Source organism: Melospiza melodia, chromosome 5 (genome assembly GCF_035770615.1).
Source record: "Melospiza melodia melodia isolate bMelMel2 chromosome 5, bMelMel2.pri, whole genome shotgun sequence".
Taxonomy (NCBI): domain Eukaryota; kingdom Metazoa; phylum Chordata; class Aves; order Passeriformes; family Passerellidae; genus Melospiza; species Melospiza melodia.
In genome coordinates this window covers 9,850,213-9,873,038 of record NC_086198.1, presented here as the reverse complement: position 1 = coordinate 9,873,038, position 22,826 = coordinate 9,850,213, and the positions used below count along the sequence as shown (strand labels likewise).

The following is a 22,826-nucleotide window of genomic DNA, read 5'->3' as shown; positions in this document are numbered from 1 at the left end:
ACACTAAACTATAGAAAAATAAAAATCCACAAAAGTTCCTGTAGGTGATAGCTCTATTTTATTCATTAGGAATAACCTCAAACACGACTGGAAGTAGAAGAATGATGAAACAAAATAATTTAATTCTTAGTAACAATATAATAGCTATACATGTCAGGGTTAAAGGTTTCCAACTTCTTTTAGCAGTATTATGCTGCACTGTAAAAATAAAATAATGTACACATATGCAGATCCAATACTTTATTCTTCAAATAATGAATTTACAGAATAACAAAGAACTTTCAACTTGTACAAAACACCTAAAAAGAGACTATTTGTACCTAATTTCAGCATTTCAAAAATCAGCTGTTCCATCTGTACAAAGCATCCAGGGCAATTAGCCTTCCTGACAGAAAAAGGTGACCACTTCGATATGTCACACACAAAACAACAACAAAAAAACTGTTTAAAGCAGACATCTGTCTCCACTTACCATATAAAGTAAGTCGGCAGAGAACATGCTCATGCTAAGCTTCTACACTACTGCAGTTAGGCAAGATGAGTCCTTCTGAATAGCCATTTCACTACTCAGTAGTTATTTGGCCAAGCAAGGAAACCCTGATTACCATCCAACACACAAATCCAGCAGTGCTTTACCTGGACAATGTACAAGTTTTCCCTTCCAGTTGCAGTACCATGGCCTTTTAAATCAAGGTAGCAGTTTCAGACTGGAATGTTAAGCAACTCCACACAAAAAGAAACAATACACAATTATCACAGTTGATTCAAACTCCATCAGAATTGGCTTTCCACAATCTAGCAAAAATAGTTCATTTACATCTGGAGTTTTTTTCTCTGAAAAAAATGTTGAAAAATCTTCAATGTTGATATTTTTCTAGGCAAAACAATTCATTATCTCCCCTTGTAACTTAGTAATATCTAACTTACATTCTATTCCTAAGGAAAGACAAATTAATGTCTAGCCCCAGGTGCTGGTGAAAATAATATTCATCATTTACAAGACTTGAAAAAGGGAAATAGCTGAAATGTAAAGATAGAAATCAGGTAAGGAAAATAAGAGGAAGGAAATTCAGCAAATGCCATAATTTTATTTATTTAATTTCTAATTTTTTCCTAATTTTATTTCTTGCCCAGTAATAATTTTAACAGAAAAATTAACATATAAAGATATGTAAATTATACAAAGATTTCTCAAAATTTTTCTGATATATGTATCTATCCATGAGGAACTGCACAATATCCTGACATCCTTGAAAAGCAGCATTCTTGTTATCAAAACTTCCTTGCACTGGTTCTTTCCTTTTTCTCAGCTTTTAAGGATTTGTATCCCAATGGCAAAGATACAAATAATGACAGAAGTCATGATGGGCTATAGAAAAGGATAGCTTTTTTTCTTCACCTCTATTTCTTTACCAAAACTTTTCTGAAAAGAAAATTAAAATCTTGCCTTATCACAGGACTCTTTATTTTACCCTAGCACAAAGAAATGCATGAAGATTCCAGGTAATTGACTTCAGATTAAAGCAAAAGTCCTCCATGAAGACTACATTCATAGCTATGAAGAAAGACAACAAATTATTGCAGGGTAATAGAGTAATAGTTATCTACAGTGGAAATTATCTAGAGTAATCCTACCAAAAATTATTCAGCACTGGAAAATTTGACATGAAAAGTTTCTGCCAGCTGACCATTGCCATGTGTGATCACAGAAATGACAAAAAAAAAAAATCAGCATGCAAGAAATGGGGAGAGAAACAGGAAAGAAATTCAAGAGCAGAAAAAACAGAAACATTGGTAAAATATTCATATCTTGGTAAATACTTGACTTACTTTTGCTATACTATTTGCAGCTGTACTTATGTGCACACTTTCAGACCAAGATCTGGGGTTAGAGATGTACAGGAACAGAGCACAGACCTTGCACACACCACATGATCTGATTTAAGGCAGAGATGGTAACAGCCAGGCAGCAAAAATAACATGGCCATCTAGAGCTTGAAGAATTTTCATTCCTCTGATGATAATGCTAGCAATTTACTCCTGCCTGGACTGTATTCTTAGTGATTCAGATGGAGGGAGAAAGACATTTAGATATAGTGTTAAAGGCTCATACCAGGAGGAAAGTGAAGAAACCCCTCCTGAGAAAGAAACTCAGGCACTTGGGAAGCGGAATTTTTACCCACAGCAGATCTGCCCTTTCAAACAAGTATAGTATCCATTTTAAACAACTCTTCCTATTAATTACAGCTCAAATTATGTGGAAAAGGGATGACCTTTCAGGAGAAAAACTTTAGCAAAATTTCTCTCTCCAACTGTCACATTAATTGATGCTGAAAGGCTTAAAAGCCTTAAAAATGTCTTAGTAATCCCTCAATTTCCAGATAGTTCACAATGAAAAACAGAAAACAGAGTCTAATGTACAGGAGCACAGTTAACAAAGCAGAAAGGCTACTGTAATATTAACTAATATCTCCTATTTTAACAGAAATTATACCAAGACTATTATGTACACACTTGAGGAGTCTTAAGCTTGTTTTAAATACTCTTATAATAATAAAGTGTCATGGAACAGTGATAGCAATATCCAATCTCAATCATGTGCTTTTTCCTAACTGTGATCTTCCATTTTGGTACTTTGGGGTCGAGCTCCTCATCTCTCCTTACAGGAAAAGGGGAGATGCAACAGCCTTAAGCAAATTAAATTACACCTCTAATAGTATTTGAACACATGCCAATTTCCCTTACCCTGCTCTCTCTTTAAGAACCTTGAAGAAACATATCAATAGGAAGAGGCTGCTCCAATTTGATGCTCAACAGGCAAATTACTTAAATATTATGTGCATACAAAGCAGAGGATATGAACATCCCAAACAATGCTTTCACTCAGTTTCAAGTTTTCTCCTCTCTCCAATCACTGTCAGAAACAGGCAAGGAAAAAAACATCTCTCCCTTCTATTTTAACATTTTCAGTGTGTGTATGCTTATTTTCCTCTCTCAATTTAATCCTTCTCTTTGCTCTTCATTCTTTGCCTCAGAAGTGAGGTTAACCACGGCCAAAAAAAAAAGCCTAATTAAATTTCCCCCACAAAATAAGGACTCTTTCCTCCTCTCATACCTACTTCAGTTGCCAGAATAAAAAGCATCAAAGAAAACATGGACTCTGAAAATCAAAAAATAGTCACTTCTAACCTTTGAGGGGTACTGAATTAAGTCTCAGCTGAAATACCAAAGTTTCTGTAGCAGTATAGCTGATTTATGAATAGCATTAGTAAAGAGTCCCTGATCTGCATGGGCTCTTTCTCTGTTACTCGTAAGCCTTTGGAGAGCTCTGAGCATTACTGAAAGAAAAAAAAAATCTGAAACGTGCCAAATACATTATGTAAAAAACTTTCTTTTCTCTTTCATTTGAATTAAAATTTAGTTACCAAGGGCAAAGAAACAGGACATCAGTGACCAAAATATTTTTTTCAAGATTCAGGTTTAACAATGAATGAGCTAAATATACTTGAAATGTTTTTAATAATAGCAGTGATTTTCAGTTGCCTCCAAATAATTGCACAACAACAACCTACTTTTACAACATTGCCACTGAAACTTTTTTGGTTTTGGAAAGCAGCAATAATACATATCCTGCTACCACAATACATGCAACTGTTTAGTGGCTGTTGTTCAAAAATAAGCTCAATGGACTAACTCCTGCCTACAAGCAAGCTGGCCAACTGTTCTGCATTAAGTTTGCACTTGGAGGTGGTAAAAATGAGGTTTATATTAAGCTACTTCATACAAAGGCACTTAAGCACTTATACACCCAAAAAGTGCGTATTTACATAAAATATGTAAAACTACATATTTTATTCAAAAAACCACACAGATCCATTCAAATCACCTCTGCACACTAAATTCAAATACCAAAATCACTGAAAGGGTGAGCATACATTGTATTTTTAGGCATTGCTCAGAAATAGGGTAAACTTGCTTATTTACTGCCCTGCATTACTAGAGCTATGCTACTTCTATATTATTATTATTGTTATTAGTATTATTATTATTACCTCTATAGCCTCACTTGTTACACGCATCTCCTGAGAGAATTTTGCCACCTAGATGCACCTTCAGTCTCTCCACAGGGAGATACCAGAAGGAACAGCTGAAGCATTTGCTCTCTATACCTACTTATTTTACATTCATCATCAAATACATGTATCAGTTGTTGATAGCAATTTTGTAATCAGGACTCAATTTAAAAGATTACTCTTACTTCAGAAAAATATTACCTGTTTCTGTAACTCTTCAGCATGAAACTCAAAGATGCATTTCCATCACTGACAGAAAAATTTCTTAGTAGAAATTAATACCCATAGGAGTGACAGATGCCCTGATGACAAACATTTTTTTAAGCAAATAATAGGGTTTTAGTAAGATCTTCCATTTTCATTTGGAGAGAAAAGTTCTTCCAAGGTTCTCTCTTTACTCACTATAATTGATACAGCAAGGATAATACACTGTTGATTTACCACAGACTGATTTAAATCTTCCTGGTATTCACAAATTAGATGAAATATTTCTATATGAGACAAGAGCTTTAATTATACACATGACAAACTTAACAAGTCAGTATTTTTTCAAGAGTCCATTTAAAGCAAAACAATGCAAACTTATAATTTTTGACTGCAAGAGAAAGAAAAAACCCAACAAAACCAAACAAATAAAAAAATTTTTACTTTTCCTACAAACTTTTGCCACATCACACGTGGCAATGTATACAATAAAAAGAACCTACACCATCCTTTCCTCAAGTTTAGCTCTGTAATTAGAATTACAGAAGATGCAAAAATGAGCATCCAACCTCATCTTTTTTTTTCCTTGCAGTCTAAAATAAGAGAAGAATGTCAATGTCTCAGACCTACAATTAACAGTCTAAGGAATTTTATACCAAAAATCCACCATGTGCATATGTACGCACCCACTAAAAAATAAAAAACTTGCTCCTCCTTCAAACAGTCCCGTATTTGCCCTACTGTTTTGCACCTAAATAAATCTAAAACACCTAACATTGGCTTTAAAAATCCAGCTATGAAGAAATTACCATACTGTTGCTATAATTTTTTACATCAGTGATCATATCCTTCTAGTTCTTGTTGTATATATATCAACATTTTATTTTCCTGTTTTCCCTAGAGAAGCACTCAGCTTCTTTTGTTCCATTAGTTACCTAATAAAGCAACACAAAAGCAAACACAAGACACAAAGATATGAAAAACATTGTAGCAGACCAATAAAAAATAACAGTAAAATATATGAAGACATAAAGTATATGAAATTACGTCTTAAAACCAGAAAGAAAATACTAAGCATATTTGTCCCTTTAAATAGATTAGGTATGCTAAAGAATTATTCACCAAGCAGCCAAATCCAAATGCAAACTTAATAACAAGAAAACTTAATTACACGCAGCAAGTTGCTGCTTCATTGGTTGCTTAGTCATTTGGGTTCATTGGGCATTTTTAAAATACAAGCTAAGAATGACATACATCTCTACATATCACCAAAATCCATCAAGAGATATGATTCCTATTGTCAAACCACACTGCAGTATGACACCTTTGGTCCCAATCAGTGATATGGGGCAGCAAGGCACTGACAGGAACCACCAAGAAACACAGAGCCCACAGACAAACTGTAGCATGGTGAAACAACTGTGAGAACTGCAAGTGCCTGACAGCTCTCATACAAAGCAATACACCACACATTTAGCTTCATCTGGTATTTTAGAGGGGTTTATTTTCAATAGTCTGATAGAGTACACAATTTTTGTTCTTAGGTCAGAGCTCTACCTCGAATTCAGTGACTGAATTCAACGCAGAACTCACTTCTGAGGTAAAGAATGAACAACCCACAAGAACCTATCACATACAAACAGTATTTCTGGTGATATTTTTTTCCTCACAGGTAGTGCTGTGTAACAGTTAATACTACAAGTCCATGAGCATCCAGCCAACTTTCCATACCATGTTTCTCTAACTTCACTTCCTACGAAAAAAGTCTTAATGAAGACAAACTGACTGTTTACAGTTTCAAACATTCCAGCAAAAATCATCAGATTTGCTGAAAATAATTAATTTTACATCAAAAACTTTACATTTTATAAGAAAGCAATACAGAAATCCCACTGGATAAGGCTATTTTCTATCTAGAAACTGAGTGCTTTCTGCACGTGTTCAATTTTAAAGCTACTTTCATCTTTGGCTGAATTCATCAATAGCTCTACAGACCCTGAAACAATTTCTTACCAACACAAAACTTTCCCAAGATACTCAACAAACATACAAATCTATTTCAGAACAGTGTTTTCAGAGCAGCAGCTCTAGCTGAATGCAAGCACATAAACTACAGGAGTTGGCTGCTATAAGACACCTGGCCCGTAGTTCATGATATTCAAGTTACATTTCATATAGTAAGTGCTCCCCTAGGATATAAAAATATTGAGGTCATGCTCTTGATTTCTGCTGCTCTTGATTAGTTATTGCTTATTCTTCAACAAGTTATTGTGAAAGACCTACAACAAAAACACAACTGCAGAAGAAGAAGTTTACAAACAAGGCAAATACTACAATTCATGTACTGTAAGCCAGTGTTCAAAATAAACTGCTGATTTGTGTGTTACAGAAATGCTTAACTTTAAAAGAGCTATGTCACAGGAAGGGGTGAGTGGCTTGTGTACAGATATAAAGGAAATACAGAATTTTTAGGCACAGAAGACTACACTAAAAAGATGGGATACATAGCTGAAGCTGCAGAAACTGAGCACCATCCTAAATTCTAACACAATCTTACTTTTAGCTTTGCTGTTTAGCATAAAATTTTGAAACAAGTCCAAATAAGATAAGCTACATTAGCTACTGAAAAGATTTTGGGTTTTTTGATGTATATTCCTCTTGAATAAATTTTTAAAAATTGAGAAGGATAATGTTTTCTCAGGCTAGTTGCACCTGCAAATAACAATCTAAAACTTAATCTACATGTTTTTACACACCTGATCTGATATTTAATGGCACTAACATATTTTGTTCCTGCACAGCAGATCCCTCCACAAACTCTATGCCTTGGGTACTTACACTACATCAGTTATGAGAAACTTAATTTAAAAGAAGGTTGCAAGTTTCAGTGGTCAAAAAATCCAGGGGCTTTAACATTTTCTTAAAAAAGAACCAAATCATTTCAGACACTCCAGTAGTTTGACAGTTTATCATATTTCCTTTTTCTGTGTGTATGAAATGTGAATTAGACTGTCAAAGTAAATGGTGCTACAATTAATCTTTCCAAAGCAGCAGAGCTTAACTTTCTGAAACGTCCAAGTAATATTGTCATATCAAACCCACCAGTTTTGATAGGCATTACCTATGCCAAAAGCAAACAGTTCAACCATTTTATCTATTAAAAACAAATACACTTTTGGAATTAATAGCAAAAATAGAAACTGGCCAGATTATAATGATCTTAACACAAATAATTGATCTCACTTAATGGAGTCATGGCAAGTGATTTCACAGGAAGCTCGTTCACAGGCTTACATCAGCCACAGACCTGAACTCTTTGCTGGACAGAACCCAGAGCACTCCAGATGTGAGATATTCAAATTCAGTATGCAGAAATCAGTCCCAGTAGTGATTAACTAGGATGACTGCACTGTCACTTTGGTTAAACTGAGAAATCCAGTGTCAGATCCCCTCTAAGACTGATACCAACCTGTATCACAGTATTGGTCAGTGGTATTGGACTTCAAATTTGAATCTTATAATATAACCTTTATAATGCTATATTAACAAATCATTCTACCTGACCATTTCATCACTGATGTTTCAGGATGCACATAACCTGTTTGAACATTAATGGCTGCAGTGAAAATTAAGACTTGGCACTCAGTCTTATTTTCATCAGGTTACTAAGTGATTTAAGGAAACAAGCAAGCTCTTTTCAGTGTAGTAAAATAATGACTCCTAGAAATTGGAATCTGATCTAGTAAAAGAATCACATAAATTCCACTTCTGCAAACAAACACACATAGTAGGCTGCCAACAGAGGGTAACTAGACATCCATAGGGTAAGAATGGGTACTTAAATGCCTTTGGCTGAATATTGGTTCACAAATTGTGCTGTTCCATTCTCAGAAGAAATCATGAAACAATACTCATGTGATAATAAACCAGTGACTTTTCTTCAGAAACCCTCTAAATTGCTCTTAAGCTTTCTCCCAAGAATGCTGATTTAATTGCTGTGTGCAAGAAAGTAATAGAGAGAAAAGAACATAAATTGAGCAATGACAAAGAACTAGGTGAGAAACAGTAAATCAAAGGACAATATGGAATAATTATTTCATATTTGTGTTATTTTTTAAGACAAACTTTTCTCAGAAAGCTAACACTTAGTGCTTGAAATTTCAGGATTCTTCCCTGTCCTACAAATCTACTTGGCAGCCAGTCATTACAAATACCTGTTCCGAACAACTCAAGCCAAAAATCACTCAGAACAGCAATACACAGCTAAAAACAGTATCAAGTCCTTAACTAATTTTACACTATTGGAGTAAAACACTTAACCTCTTTTTAATCCACTATAAGTCAAAAACTTCTTAAGCCTTCGTCCCAGTGAACAATATACTCTTTACACAGGACATTTTCTGTGCCAAACTGCCCTGGTTTCTAATAAAAATTAGGCATATAATTCCTTCTAAATGAATAATAAAACAAAAAAAAAAAACCCACCAAATGACAAAAACGTGAAAGTACCTATATATTGAAAAGCAAGAAGGCATTATCTAAGATTCACAGTCAAATTTCATAGAATACACTCACAAATAAAACAGATTCTTGTTACAGACATTTAACGTCAGCAAGTACACCATTCACTCAAATCCTTTTCCAAGAAATTTGAAGTTGCAGGAGGAAAGCAGGAAGACTTCCAGACTTATACAGTCTACATGTCAGAAAGAACAAAAATAGAATGAGAGAAAAATTCTTCCAAATTCATCTTATCACCTAAGTGATAAGATCTGGAATTCTGAATTGATACTCGAGTTTTTTAGATAAGATGTTCTATTCCTGATACAATGCAACTGTACTGCCCAGCTTTCCACTCATCCAGGTGCAATGGGAGGACAGGCAATTTGCCTGCTCACTAACTCCAGCCCCCAAGGATGGCTGGTGCTGTTGACCTTCAGTTTCAGAGTTTACAGTCTCATGCATTTAACTGCTTAAAACAGGAGTGATCTTGATTATTTAGATCCAGGCTGAAAAAGGAAGAAATTCTTCCTTCACCCATTTGTCCAGTTCTTTCATACCAAATACATAAAATTAAACTGGTGTAGAAAAGGCACAAAATCACTGGCTCTTGCCTGGAGACTCCAAATAACATTAACACTTGAGATGTTTATGGGACTGACCAGGGACTTGAACCTGGTTTAAAGGTTGAATAGAAAGGGACATTTATCACTGTGACCAGTGTCAAAGAAATCTCCACATGGATAAAGTAATTGCTGCACATCCCTACAGCTGATATAAGAGCAATAAAATTTTGACTTTCATTTCATTCTACCCTCATTTCTAATTTTCTGGTGAATGCCATAAAAGGAAAGTGACAAATATTTTTATTTTAGTGACAATATGTAAACATTAACAACCCATTGTTTTGCCTAGTCAAAGAATGAAATAACAAATAGCTTAGTAGATTTCTGAATAAATATTTGGGAAAAATACAAATGTTAGAAACATCAAATGACTGAGTAATTTATTTAGAAAATAAATCTGAGACAGGTATAATAGAACTTCACTTAAGATGAGTGAAACAAGGAGGATATACCATAATATGAACAGAGATTAAATACAGACTTCAAACAATATCGTTATAATTACACAACGGTATATCTTACTGAAACCTTGTTTTGACTTGTTCTGCCTACAGATTTGTACCTTACTTGGGACATCTAGGAATAAATGATGCCAGATGATCAATCTACTCTAGCACCAGATGCACAAAACAGCTACTGTGTAAATCCATCCCAGTGCTTTGTTCGGCCATCAACCCTGTGATTTTCCACAGAATTAAGCCATGCAACAGATGCTTTAATATCTCTGACAAAATAGGTTACTCAGCTTTAGTTTATAACAATATTATTATCTATATAAATGGCCTTTCTGATACCGGATGAAAATGTTGCCTCAGAAATATTGTCTTGCTATGCACTGTGCAGCTTTTTTAATGCTTGTCTGACTTTATTTATTTCTACTTCATAACTGTCATCCTCCAATTTACTTGACTTTCTGCGCTGCTTTGCACAGAGCAACATGTGATTCAGCAGGAGGGGAGAGCAGAGTGATCATGCAATCTGCAGTTCACTGCAGGAGCTGGGCATGTAGAGGCAGCACAGAGGCACCCACACTTCCATGAAGAAACACAGCAAATCAGTCAGACACAGAATTTAAATACACAAACAGAAATCCTTGAAGATGAGTTAGCCAAAATGAAGCACTTCGATTCAGGTCAGTGAAACTGAAAGGTTTTTTTGTGCCTACACCTTGCAAATGGCTGAAGAAGGGAGGCAGGGGGAAGAGCTGAAGAATAACAACTTATTCAGGAAAATAACTTTTTGAAAAGGAAAATAAAATCCCCAGTCAAATACAGTAACTTAACAAAATAAAGAAATAATGTTTTCATTGTACTCCATAAGTTGCAACAAACTTGTAATTGCCTTATACCTCTAAAAGCAAAAAGAAAAATAAAGGAAAAAAAACCCCACACAATAATCTTGTTATTTACACTACTTTATACCACTAGAGAGGTTTTTCCAATGTAAAGGATTATTGGATAACTTAGTTTCTTCTCCAGTTCAAGTTTGCTTTCTTTCCATTTTTCAAAGATGCAAAATATATCCAGAAGCCTGTTTTGTAGACTTTATGGTCAAATAATGATTTCAAATAAGCAGACTGGCAAAGTTCCACCTCTCACAAACATCAGTGGACATATCCTCAGTGACCTCCATTAGACAAGAGTCCCTGAAAACCAGGTTCAGATCCAGTCTAATTCAGCATCATCCCAGAGATATCCAGGGAAGATTTGATAAAATGGAGAAAAGAAAACAATCCTAAATCTTCAAGGAGAAATGTTTCACTTTCTGAGAAACTCCTTAAAAATACACTATTTGAACAACTTCCTTTAACAATTCAGACATTATAAGACTGGATGACTACACATCCCTTTGAAATTATAATTAATTCAGCATTATGAGGATTATTTTCTTTCCTTTCCTTCATTTTCCTTCAATCAAACACTTCTCTTGATCAACATGAGACATAAAATAATACATCATAATGTCTTTTGTTTCATCCCTATGCTTGATTACTCTTGGCAGGTTTTTTGGTCTAATGAGCAAGCTGTTTGGTTACAGCTACCTAAGTTAAAATAACTGAAAAATTAACTTGCCAAATCTGAAAATGCTTCATTTTCATGCTTAAATTTGTTTTATTGCAGCATAAATGAATGATACACATTGACACATTGTAACTCGGTTGTATAAATACCGTGAAAAAATTTACAGCTATAGAAATTCTAGCTTCAATAGTAATTTTTTTTTTGGTAATTAAAAAAAAAATACATCTCTCTGATATAACAAAGCAAGAGTAGGATCTGTGTATCTGGTAATTAAGCATGTACAATTGCTAACCTTTAACTGCATTAGACCAAAAAGCACAGATATCTGTAGAAGAAGCAGCACTAAACAGATATTACTAACCAGATGAACTCTTTATTATTAATAATGTTTGACAGCAATTTACAATATTTTAGGGAAAAAGATTTCCTAACGTTCATGCTGTTGAATAGTCCATCTACAATCAAACTGGGCTGGAAAGCCACAGTCCAATTGTAAAAAAATTCAAGATTCCTTTACTTTCCAGCTAAAAGAGTTTGACAAGAAGGATCTTTTTAAAACCTTGACTATGTAAGATGTTATCACATTTTACAATCAGATAAGCACTGTTAGAATCAACATCAGCTTTGCTTCACGAAATAATTTCTCACATTTTCTTTAAGTATTATTTTTATAACTTCTCCCACCTTTCTTGGAGAAGCTGGAGTTCAAACAAACATTTCTTGATAATCTCTACATGTTTGTAGCAATATTTGCCTTGTTCTTATGTGATATTTATAGGAATGTAAAAAAAGATGTACTTATTCCAGTCAGTGAGCTGAAACCATTGCATATAACTGCCTCACAAATCTGAGATATGAATTCAGAATTACTTCATTCTGCACACCACAAACATTGTTAAACCCATGTCACCTTCATATATATCCAAAAACAATCTGCAACCAATGGGATATCAAATGGTAAGATAAAACTGCAGACATGGTGGGGTTGGACCTATAAAATACTTCTAACACTCTTTGAGGTATTTTGCTCCTCAAAATGAGGGATAGACAGTGTAAAATCACTTTACATTTTTATTGGTCTGAGGTACCAGTTAGCATAAGGATGTGTGTGCCCTCCCACACACATAGCCTCATTCACTTATTAAAAAAAAAAAAAACAAAAACAAAAACCAAAAACAAAAACACCCAACACAGCAGCTTTTCCATGTGCTGGACATCAAATACTCGACAGTATCAGTACTTCAGAACCTTCTGGGGGAAAAAATGTCATTGTCTTCCAATGGGTTATGGTACTCAAAAATGTCATAATTCTATTTACAGAGAGTGCTACAATCCAAATCTAGAAAGCTTGGAGGAAAAAAGTGATAGTTTCATATGCCCTAAGAAACCATCATTTTTACACAGGAATGAATAAAGGAAAGATAGGAATTGTAAACGTTCAGCATATGAGAAAAGCAAGCAAAGACAGAAGGTTATGGTAGCTTTTGTCCAAACCACAGTTCTACCACTGTGTAGAACCCATTTTATAAATCCATACATTCAGTACTAGTGAAAAACATTGAAATATTTTGAGGTTTTATTTGTCTATCTTATTCACTCAGTGCAAATCTACATAGTTAATTCTACTTCTGCATATCCCTTCCTCTCCATCTTCATGAGACTTCACCCGCAGATCTCAGCGAGAAATCTCATGATTCATAATCATGTTACACTTAAACTGGCTAAGACATTACTTACAGTGACTACAAGGCAGTTTTGGGCATATATCCCTGCATGCTTTGAGAGGATATTTTCTTTTGGGGAGCCCAGGAATATCAGTGGATATTACAGGCAGAACCAATTGCTTCTTTTTCTAATGTAATTTAGTCTTTTTCTTAATAGTGTAAAAAAATTCTGTCCCCTCATGCCCCAAGTACCAGAGTTCATCAAAACAGGACCTTGTAACTGCCAAGAACTCCTGAATAAAGTTAAATATATACACCTGTAAAAATAAGCACATGTATGAGAAACAGAACAGTTTAATAGTTTAGGAGAGAAATGCTAGACTGAGTAAGATTTAGAAAAATTGTTACGCACTTAGTGTGCTTTAATCCAGTTCACATATGGAATATTGTGCACTATTTGCAATACAGTTAGCAATCTGAGCCCTTTGCTGGCTTTGTAAATTAGGAGCTCTTCACATTCATGCTGTTTGTTCCTGGATGTTGGAAAAAAGATTGCCTACCTATTTCTTAATACGCTTAAAGACTTGAAAACCAGATTAAAAGTATGTATCCTGGTGACTATCATAATGAAAATTCTGAAGCCATTTCTCTATTTTCCTTAAGATTTGAATTGGCTTGCAGCAAGTTCCAATATCAACTGTGATTTTTCACATAAAAACAATTGGCTTTTATTGACAACACACACAAGAAAATGCTACGAAGATGGTAGAACAGAAATCCTTTTAAATAGCAAATTAGCATAAGAAAAATCAAGCACGTATTCCAGTCATTTCGTATTTGGGCCAAAAAGGAAACACTTCCAGATCAGACCAATATGAATTTAAATGGGGATCTTCCTTACTCTTCGGCAAAACAGCATAAATCTGTTGCCTAGATCATCTGGGAATATTGCAGCTAATTAATTCCCTCATAGTGCAGGCCTTAGAGAGCAAACCTTTATCTGTGCCAGTAGCACACAAAGATTGCTGAAACCTGAAATGCTTTTGCCAAAGAAGAATTTTTGGGTGCAATATAATCTGTGAGGATATAAGTAAAAAAGCCACTATACACAGGCAAGCATGTTGTCAAATCCAATGGTCTTCTCTGGCCCTAAACTTTATGAACACCAAGAATTCTCAGAGTTTGACACAGACTTTCTAAGTCTGACTAAAGTGATTAACTTTGTCGCAAAAGGCTGGAAGGGCACGTTGTACAATGGACTCTTGTCACTGCTCCTTTACCTACCAGTCAATTCTTTTCATTTCTAAGAATCACTGCTTGGGTTTTCTCCTAAAATGATGTTCCAGTCACCAACACAAGCCCTACCAAATCCTCAAAACATATATGCATCATTAAATATGGATCCCCACACTCTTCATATTAATAACTTCCTGCTGCTTTAATGAACAGCTGGTAGAACACAACATTTTTCACATATAACAAGGAGTAAGTTCTGTACTTCTCACTGCTATGCAACAAAGATTTAACAACTGGAATGAATTTCACCATCAAGAGCAAGCTCAAAAATGTCAAAGGAGTTTGTTTTCAGTTGCATACAGGCCCCAGTGTAAGTGCACTACCTAAAATTGTTTGATGACTTGCAGACATTTTTAGAGAGATACTGAACAAGCTCCAAACTGACAGTCTCTTCTGATTCAATGATTATATATCACACAGGAAAATAAAAAATTAATTCATAAGAATTTTCTGCAGCGAAATGTCAAGCACTGGACAGTCTTTAATAACAACATATTAAAACAATACTTTTTGGAAATAGTAAAGTACCAAAAATTTTGAATTATTTCAATCTTTTAAACCCATTCTCCTATTGTGTTCTGTTAAAGCAGCCGCTTGCAAAGATAGTAACAGAGCAGTGATACCACATCTTCATCATAATGTGAAAAGCTTTGTCATGGGTTATAATTTCATTCTATCTCGCCTTGTGTCCTGTCCAAGGTACTACCTGAAACTGCACCACCTTTTTTAGGTACATCATTAATTCCTACATAATTTTTCCTGCTGTCATCCATCAGTGTCAAATGGGAAAGTAGAAATGAAAAACCATTAAAAAAAATTTAACAAATAACTAAAGGTTGTTCAAATTAGGTGAGAATGTCCAATGAAGCTCTGATCACTGATATAACAAGCCACTACCTTTTCTCTTTCAGAAATAAAATTTCAAGAAATATGAAAATTACAAAAACTTTTAATACAATCCCCTATGCCAGCATTTACTCATTTACTATGGAGCATTGCCTCCACAGTATTTGTTTCTAAAGCAAACAAGCAAGATTTTTAGCATTAGGCATAGTAGGACTTTGAGATGCAGAAAAGGAAACATTCAATAGTTACTAAGACATTAAAACATGTCAAGTTCAGACAAATAGGATAATAGAAAAACAACAAGCAATAGGAGAAACACCATTCCAAAATCAATATCAAAAATTTTAAAAAGCTCTACATAAGAAACATTAACACAAAACAAAACTACAGCTATTTTACTAAAGTATTTTTTCAATACTGATAAAAAAGTGATAGAAATACTGTGGTTAGAATAAAAGCTTCCTTAGGCTTGAATACATGGGAGTTGCTCTAAAACTAGGTTCCAAAAAAAAGTACCAGCTGCTGAAAGATTTTCTTTTTTCCTTCAGCAGGGAGGAACGGAGGGTGTGCAAGGACAACATGGACACACCAAGAGTCAGGACAACACGGACAAGACACAGAAACAACAGACAGACAACTTCTTCAGCTCAGTCAAAAGAGTCACACTCAGAAATAGACCAACACTTGCAAACATACTAATCCAAACTATTATTTCTCTTTTCTGCAGTTACATCAAATGCTTCAATTACCACAAATTAATAGAAACAAAGGAGATAGGAAAACAGGATTAATGGTGTCAGTCTAAAAATATTCCGATTCTGCTCAATCCACTGTTTTCTATGTTCTGCCACCCCCTATCAAACCTCTTAGGCATCTTTCCCTTCAGATTGTAAAGCCAAGATAGCCTATGCAGCTTCTGTCACTGTTACCATCTATTTGTGAATTACAAAGCTATATATACTACACCATAATAAGCACAGATGGCTAGAGTCAATCCCAATAAGATTTAATGGAAAGACAAGAGAAGACTGGGTATCCATAGCCACTAAATAACCTACAGCATATAAAATAAAGATTATTCTTCAGAGAAAGGAGATAAAGATAAGATGAAACAATGTTATCAGCTTTACTTTAGATTATGAGGGCAATCTAAGGAAAAGCACATTACCATTTACTTAACTTCTAAACGTCAGCTACATAAAGAGCTTCCAAGTTAATGCCTTCCAAGAGACATTTAAGAGTTCAGTGTCAACAATAGTTTGAGATTAGTAGACTCTGCCTTTTCAGACAAAAAAAAGTATTTGGCACTAGAAACAGGCAGCAAAAGCAGACCATAGGAAAAGTAATCCTGCAAAAGAAAACAGGAATCCATACTCGAGAATGAATTAAAGGCACATAAAAATTAGACACCTTTGTCTATAACACAGAAGAAGGGAAAAATTAAGATTTGCATTACTCTTTCCCATTATAATTTGTTACATTCTATCTAGAAGTTATGAACAATTCAATAGCTTCTTAAATTTCCCTAATTAATTAAAATTAATACAAATTCCTAACACTTTCCCATATTCTACAGTTTTAAAAAGAGCAGTCAAGTTCTTATTAGGTTCATTTCAAAGGCAGTAATTACAGGTGAAGGTACAAAACACTTATTCTGTCAGACCTCCTAGGCTTCAAAATTTTTCCTCCTTCACCATATTAATAAAACTCAGATCATACAAAGTAAGTCATGGGAAAAAGGGACTGACACTTCTTTAGAAGTGCTAGTTTCAGGTAACAGTGGCATGAGGAAAAGATTCAAAGCCCTATTTGCAAAAGTAACTTTTTTAAAAGATCTTGGTTTAACTCAGGTTAAAGGCAACACCAAAAAGCAGCTCATCTTTCATGTTTTCAATTGCATTTTCTCCTGACATCATGATCATGACATATGCATGCTGTAAAAGAGCTGCTGTACCCAATAATAAGGCTTTTTACCCTGACCTATAAAAAGCACTGAAGAAATAAGACCACCAAAACCTTTTTCACACCTAATGAGTTAACATGAGTTAGAGAAAAGACCATGAGTGCTGCACCATCCAGTCCTAAATAATGACTTCCTCTAAAGGATCCTCCATAAACTATGAGGGCTTCTTGTCCACTGCAAAAATCTTGTTGAACAAAAGTCCTCCTCCTCCTACTCAAGTAAAGTTACTGGTACTCCACTCCTAAAGCATGAAAACCTTCCAAATATTTACATGGAAATCTCACAATAAAGTGCAAAGAACTTGTGATGAATCCCTTTTAAAAGGGCCTTTGGCTTTCTCAACTCTACAAAGATGTAGTTGTGATCCACACAGAGATGTTCTGCTCAAAACAGTAATGCACAGTTGGCATGGAGCTTAACTGAGGGGCAGTGTTCGTTTTTGAGAAGCCTTAAACCTCCAAAACAGACAAGGGAATCATTAATGCTGGCTATTCTGAATTGATATGAAGACCTAATATTCAATTTATCTCCTTTCCAAACACAGAGGTCTAGTTTTCACTAATATTGAAAAAACATGCTCTTTAAATACTTCCAAAAGACTCCTCTGGGAAGCCAAGCTGCCCGAACTTGCCACATGTAGAAGGCAACACATTCAATGGCCAATGTGAGAAGACCTCACAGCAAAGCCGAGTGAAAAGGGGTACTACCAGTGAAACCTTCCTCTTCCTAGCTGCTTGGCTTTATGGTCTGTTCAATTTTCTTCTACTTTCTGCACCCTTGATAACTATATTAAGATGGTGGGATGACAGTTAACGCTATAGTATGATGCAGCTGGTTCCAATGATCAACCAACCCTACTGTTCTGTAGCAATACTATGACACAGTTGAGTTGTGGAGCTCATTGATCAACTTAAATTTGAAAACACAGCAATCACTTAAATTTTGACCTCTGAAAAGGTATGAATCTCGCTTAACTTGCTTGTAACAAGCAAGTTAAAACCCAACATCTCTCTTCCAGCAGCAGATAAAATTTACCATATAAAATACAGCCTTTTTAATGAACACAAATGCATGAGACACCTTACAAATATCAATTACTAAAATGAGTTACCCTATAGATTCTTTCTTCATTGTATTTTAAAGAAATTAAAATTTAAATTTCTGGAAAAAGCCTGAAAGATTTTCAGATAGTGATACAACAGACAACTAAGGTTGTATGCAATTTTGTCCAACTGACTGTAAATATATAAAAACACAAAATGATTTTAAATGACAAAGCCACTATGTTTTGTTCTAAGATTAAAAACACCACCACTATTTGGAAAGTAATCAGAAACAGAAAAGTAACTGCTATATTCCAATACTCTGTTTTGCTCCACAGATTTACAGCATTATGAGTAATGAAGGTTTGCTAGATAAGATTTAAGATGTTGAAAGTAGGAGAGCATAAATGTAATGCCATTTCTCAATCACATTTTTCAAAAGGAATAATCTTTATTTCAGACAAACTGCAGTATATGTATATATATATTTATCAAGTGTCTACTGCTATCATCATAGATAAAACCATTACCACAAAGCACTATCAATATAACAAAATATGAATGAAGAAGATATCCCTAACAGCATCTACTGAAAAGCCTCAGATCCCAAGCCTGAAATAAACTGAGGATACATTCCCATGGGCTAGAACCTCCCAGCATCCTGACAGCACTGGCTGCTGAAGCAGCCTACCCAGGCAGCTTGGAAAACCCTAATAAACACACCAACCCTCACTTTACTGACAGACATGAATAGTTGCAGCTACTCAGCAACTGGACTGCAGCAGCACTAAGATGGGGTTGAAAACTCTTCCTCCCCCACACTTCAGGCAAAAAGTAAATGCACCCTTGTATAGAACCCAAAATGGTTTGATTTGCACACACAACTTGAAGGAGATGATATTTAACACATCCCATCTCCCCCATCTTATGATGGAAAGTCTCCTATTTAAAAACAGGACCATTCTCAATTTTTGCTCAAGAAAAAGAAGTGGGAAGGTAGGTAGCCTTTAACACACATCTAGTTTCCCACTGTTACATGTTAAGGCACAATTCTTGCCTATACCTACTGCATTATTTTCAACAGATTTGTCAGAATTATCAAGACCTTTCAAAAGAAATGAAAAGTCAGTTACAGTTCTGCCTGTATAAAGAACTGAAAAGATCTTAGCTAGTAATCACACATTAATAACACTTAGTGACAAAAATGACATTTTAGGGTATGTTAAGAGAGCTAGGTTTAGGCATGGCTTGGCTTTTGGCTTTTTATAAATAAAATATCATATCCTGGTTTAGCAGGCTCTGTAAGGGTTCCCTCTCTGAATGACTGTGTTCTTTCTCACTGTGATCTAAAACTCTTAAGAAACTGAGCCAATGAGCCAGAAGTCAGGGTCATTATCTTTCACATTAATCAGTCCTGTCAGTTAAGTCTTAAGTTAAGCCTCTAAATACTTCTTTTCACACCAGAATTCCATCTCACCCTTACATCTGTAGGGCATCAAAAGCCTGTAAAAAATATCCTACTCTGACCAGAGAATTAAATTACAAACACAGGCCTTGCATACCTTGATTTTAACTCTGCAAGACAGTTATCCCTACATATGTTTCATATGCTGCTGTCCTATTCCTTAACAGGAGCCCACTTTGGAATCACTAATCACATTGCTAATCACAATTTCAAAACCAACAAATTACAGTCACACAAGTAAATTTACTAATTATATAAAAATGTAGGATGGCAAAACTTCTTCACCATGTTATATTTAAGTATGATAATTGATAAGTGTTCTTACAAGATATTTTTCTTATGTATTCTTGTACAGGTAGATTAACACAATTTTGGAGGGAGGTTTACAGTTATATGTTATGAATTACTGAAAACTACCCATGCTTTACAGGGAGAGCCTTGTAATATTAAATAAATATTCCAGACTGGGTACCAATCAATAGGACATAAGCATGCTGCACAAGAAATAAAAGCATACACTTCACTGAAGCACCAGCCTTATAAAACTTATACTGTGTAAAAATAAGCCAGCATATTTGCAAATTGCCTCAGAAGAATCAGTATGCAGTATTCCTCAAAGCAGTCACTCTTAAAACCCTTGGGGACACCTACTTGTCACAGAATAAATTATCTGGCTAATATCCAATATTACAGCACACGTCAGTGGGCACCCAGGAGACGGGCATTAGAGAGCACTTAGCTTCCTCAGCCTTGCAGGTTAGTCCTTACATAAATGACTTTGCCCAATTACTAACCATAACTGATGTATGTATTTTGGAGTTTTCTAGCAGCAGCCTTTAATCCTAGAACATTTCTACAGCACCAGATTTTCGCTTGTTTTTTGTTTTTTTTCCCCAAAATCAGAGGTGCCGATGCACAGCATACTGAACTGGTATTTTTCACATGAACCTAAGCTCTTTTATTTTTAAGATATTCAAGGCAAACAAAAATATCTGACTACTGACTGGAAGTGCTCTCAAACACCAGAATCAGGCTGTTTAATAAAAAACTATTGTGAAAATAAGTTCTTCCACAACTCTGGTATCTCTCTCCCAGTTGCTTAAGATAAACAGCCAAGCTAGCATCCCACAGACATCAAGCTAGAAAATACATGCATCACAAGACACCCCAGGTCTCAGAAAAATAAGAGACTTATTGGAGACATTTACTTTGGTTTGCTACAGCAAACCGCAGTCACCAGCAGGCTGTAGAACAAGAAGAAACCTGTTGCCTCTGAAGTTACAACCAAATCAATGCTTCACACCAAATCAAAATCCAGTACGTTAAAAAGTAAAGAAAAGAGAAAATTATTTTGCATGGTTGGAATTCGGATTTTTAAAAGTGACACCAAGGGACGCAGGATACAGGATGCTCAAAGAAAATCTTTTCCACTCAAAGAAATGTGAACGGCTATTGAAAATAGGTTGCGTTTTACTCAACTTGCAGCAAACACAGCCCGAACCAGGCGCACAGGCGAAGCACGCTGAGGACAGAGCCACCTTACAGCGGCAGGTTTCGTAACTGACGAGATTCGGGTCAGGCTGGGGCTGCCGCTCTGGGGCTCCGGGCACGGCGTTCCGGACACGGCGCACCGCAGCGCCTTGGCCCCGCACCCCGACACCGCAACCCGGCCGTGAGCGCTGCCCCTCGTCCCCCGCCCTCCCGGCCGGCACTAACGACGGGGCACGGCGAGACGCGGCGGTGCCGGCCGGTGCCGCTGCCAGGTGCCCGGGCAGGGAGGGAGAGAGGGACGGGGCTCTGTCCCGGGCGGCACCGGCGGAGCGGCGAGCCCCGGCTCCGGCCCCCACCGCATCCCCTCCCGCATCGGGGCGGGCAGCGGGAGGAAGGAGGGCGAACGCGGCTCTCCCCCTGCACGCCCGGCGCCCTGCAGGGCGGGAAGCGGCTCCGCGGCCCGGGCCGCCGGGCCCCAAGGTGCGGGCTGGGTGCCCCGCACGGCCCGGGGCACGCCGAGCGGTCCCGCCCGCTCCGCGCCGGAGCGCACCGGGAGCTGCCCGGCGGGACCCCCAGCCTCCTCGCCGAGGCGCCGCAGACAATTATTTAAGAATTAAAATTCGGGGAGAAGGGGGAAAGTTGAGGCTGTACCCCAGTCCCCGCTCCTCGAGGGATGCCCTACACCCTGCAGGAACGGAACTAACGGGAGCGGGCTGGGCGCGGCTGCCGGCTGGCAGGGTGGAAGGGCTGAACTTACGTCTCGGAATTTGTTCCACTGCCCGACCTCCTTGTCGTACTGGGAGACGGTCGTGAGCCATTGTTTATCGTCCAGAAAATTGCCGCTGTCCGGTCTGCCCCCGGCCGCCGCCGCCGCCGCCGGGCTGCACCAGGCTGCTGCACACACGCACACCAAGGCTGCCGCCGCCGTGAGCATCTGGGCGAGAGGAAACACGGGCAGGGGGGTTACCCACGGCGGAGCCGACCCCGGCCGGGGGCTGCCGGCGGGGCACGGGACAGCCGCCCGCGGCGGGGCCCCTCGCCCACCTGCAAGCGGCGCCCCGGGGGAAGGGGAGGGGAAGGCAGCCCAGCCCAGCCCGTCACCTTGCCGCGCGCCCCGCGCTCCTCGCCGCGGCCGGAAAGGCGGCCCCGCGCCCGCTCCCTCCCCGCACGCGCCGCCGTCTGCGGCCGCCCGGCCGTCCGCCCCGCTCCCGCGCCGCGCGCGCCGCCCGCCCCTCGCCACGCCCCGCCCCCGCCCCGCGCCGCGCCGCGCGCCGCACCGGGAGAGGCGCGCGCCCGCCGGGAACCGCCGGGAACTGCGCGTGGCCGGCAGCAGCGGCACGTCCCGGGCACCGGCACAGCCCCGGGCACCGGCACAGCCCCGGGCACCGGCACACAGCCCCGGGCACCGGCACACAGCCCCGAGCACCGGCACATCCCGGATACCGGCACACAGCCCCGGGCACCGGCACACAGCCCCGAGCACCGGTACATCCCGGATACCGGCACACAGCCCCGGGCACCGGCACACAGCCCCGAGCACCGGTACATCCCGGGCGCCGGCACACCCCCGGGCACCGGCACACCCCCGCCGAGCCCCGCCCGACCCCGCAGCAGCCGCGCGGTGCCGCCGCCTC

The 22,826-nt window shown here is 38.1% G+C and overlaps 1 protein-coding gene across 2 annotated transcripts in view; it reads right to left on the bottom strand.

Annotated features, from left to right (window-relative positions):
- SPOCK3 (SPARC (osteonectin), cwcv and kazal like domains proteoglycan 3) overlaps positions 1–22,342 on the bottom strand; it is a 162,965-nt gene extending 140,623 nt beyond the window's left edge. The window contains exons 1-2 of one of the 2 annotated variants that reach the window (XM_063156251.1): positions 22,294–22,342; positions 21,950–22,126 (exon numbers count right to left, since the gene is read on the bottom strand). In XM_063156251.1, the coding sequence (XP_063012321.1) occupies positions 21,950–22,126 (177 nt within the window). In that variant the 5' untranslated portion in view covers positions 22,294–22,342. Of the gene's footprint in view, positions 1–21,949; positions 22,127–22,293 lie in introns of those variants that run through there. The other variant, XM_063156249.1, reaches the window with a different exon arrangement.
- Positions 22,343–22,826: the final 484 nt, after the last annotated feature.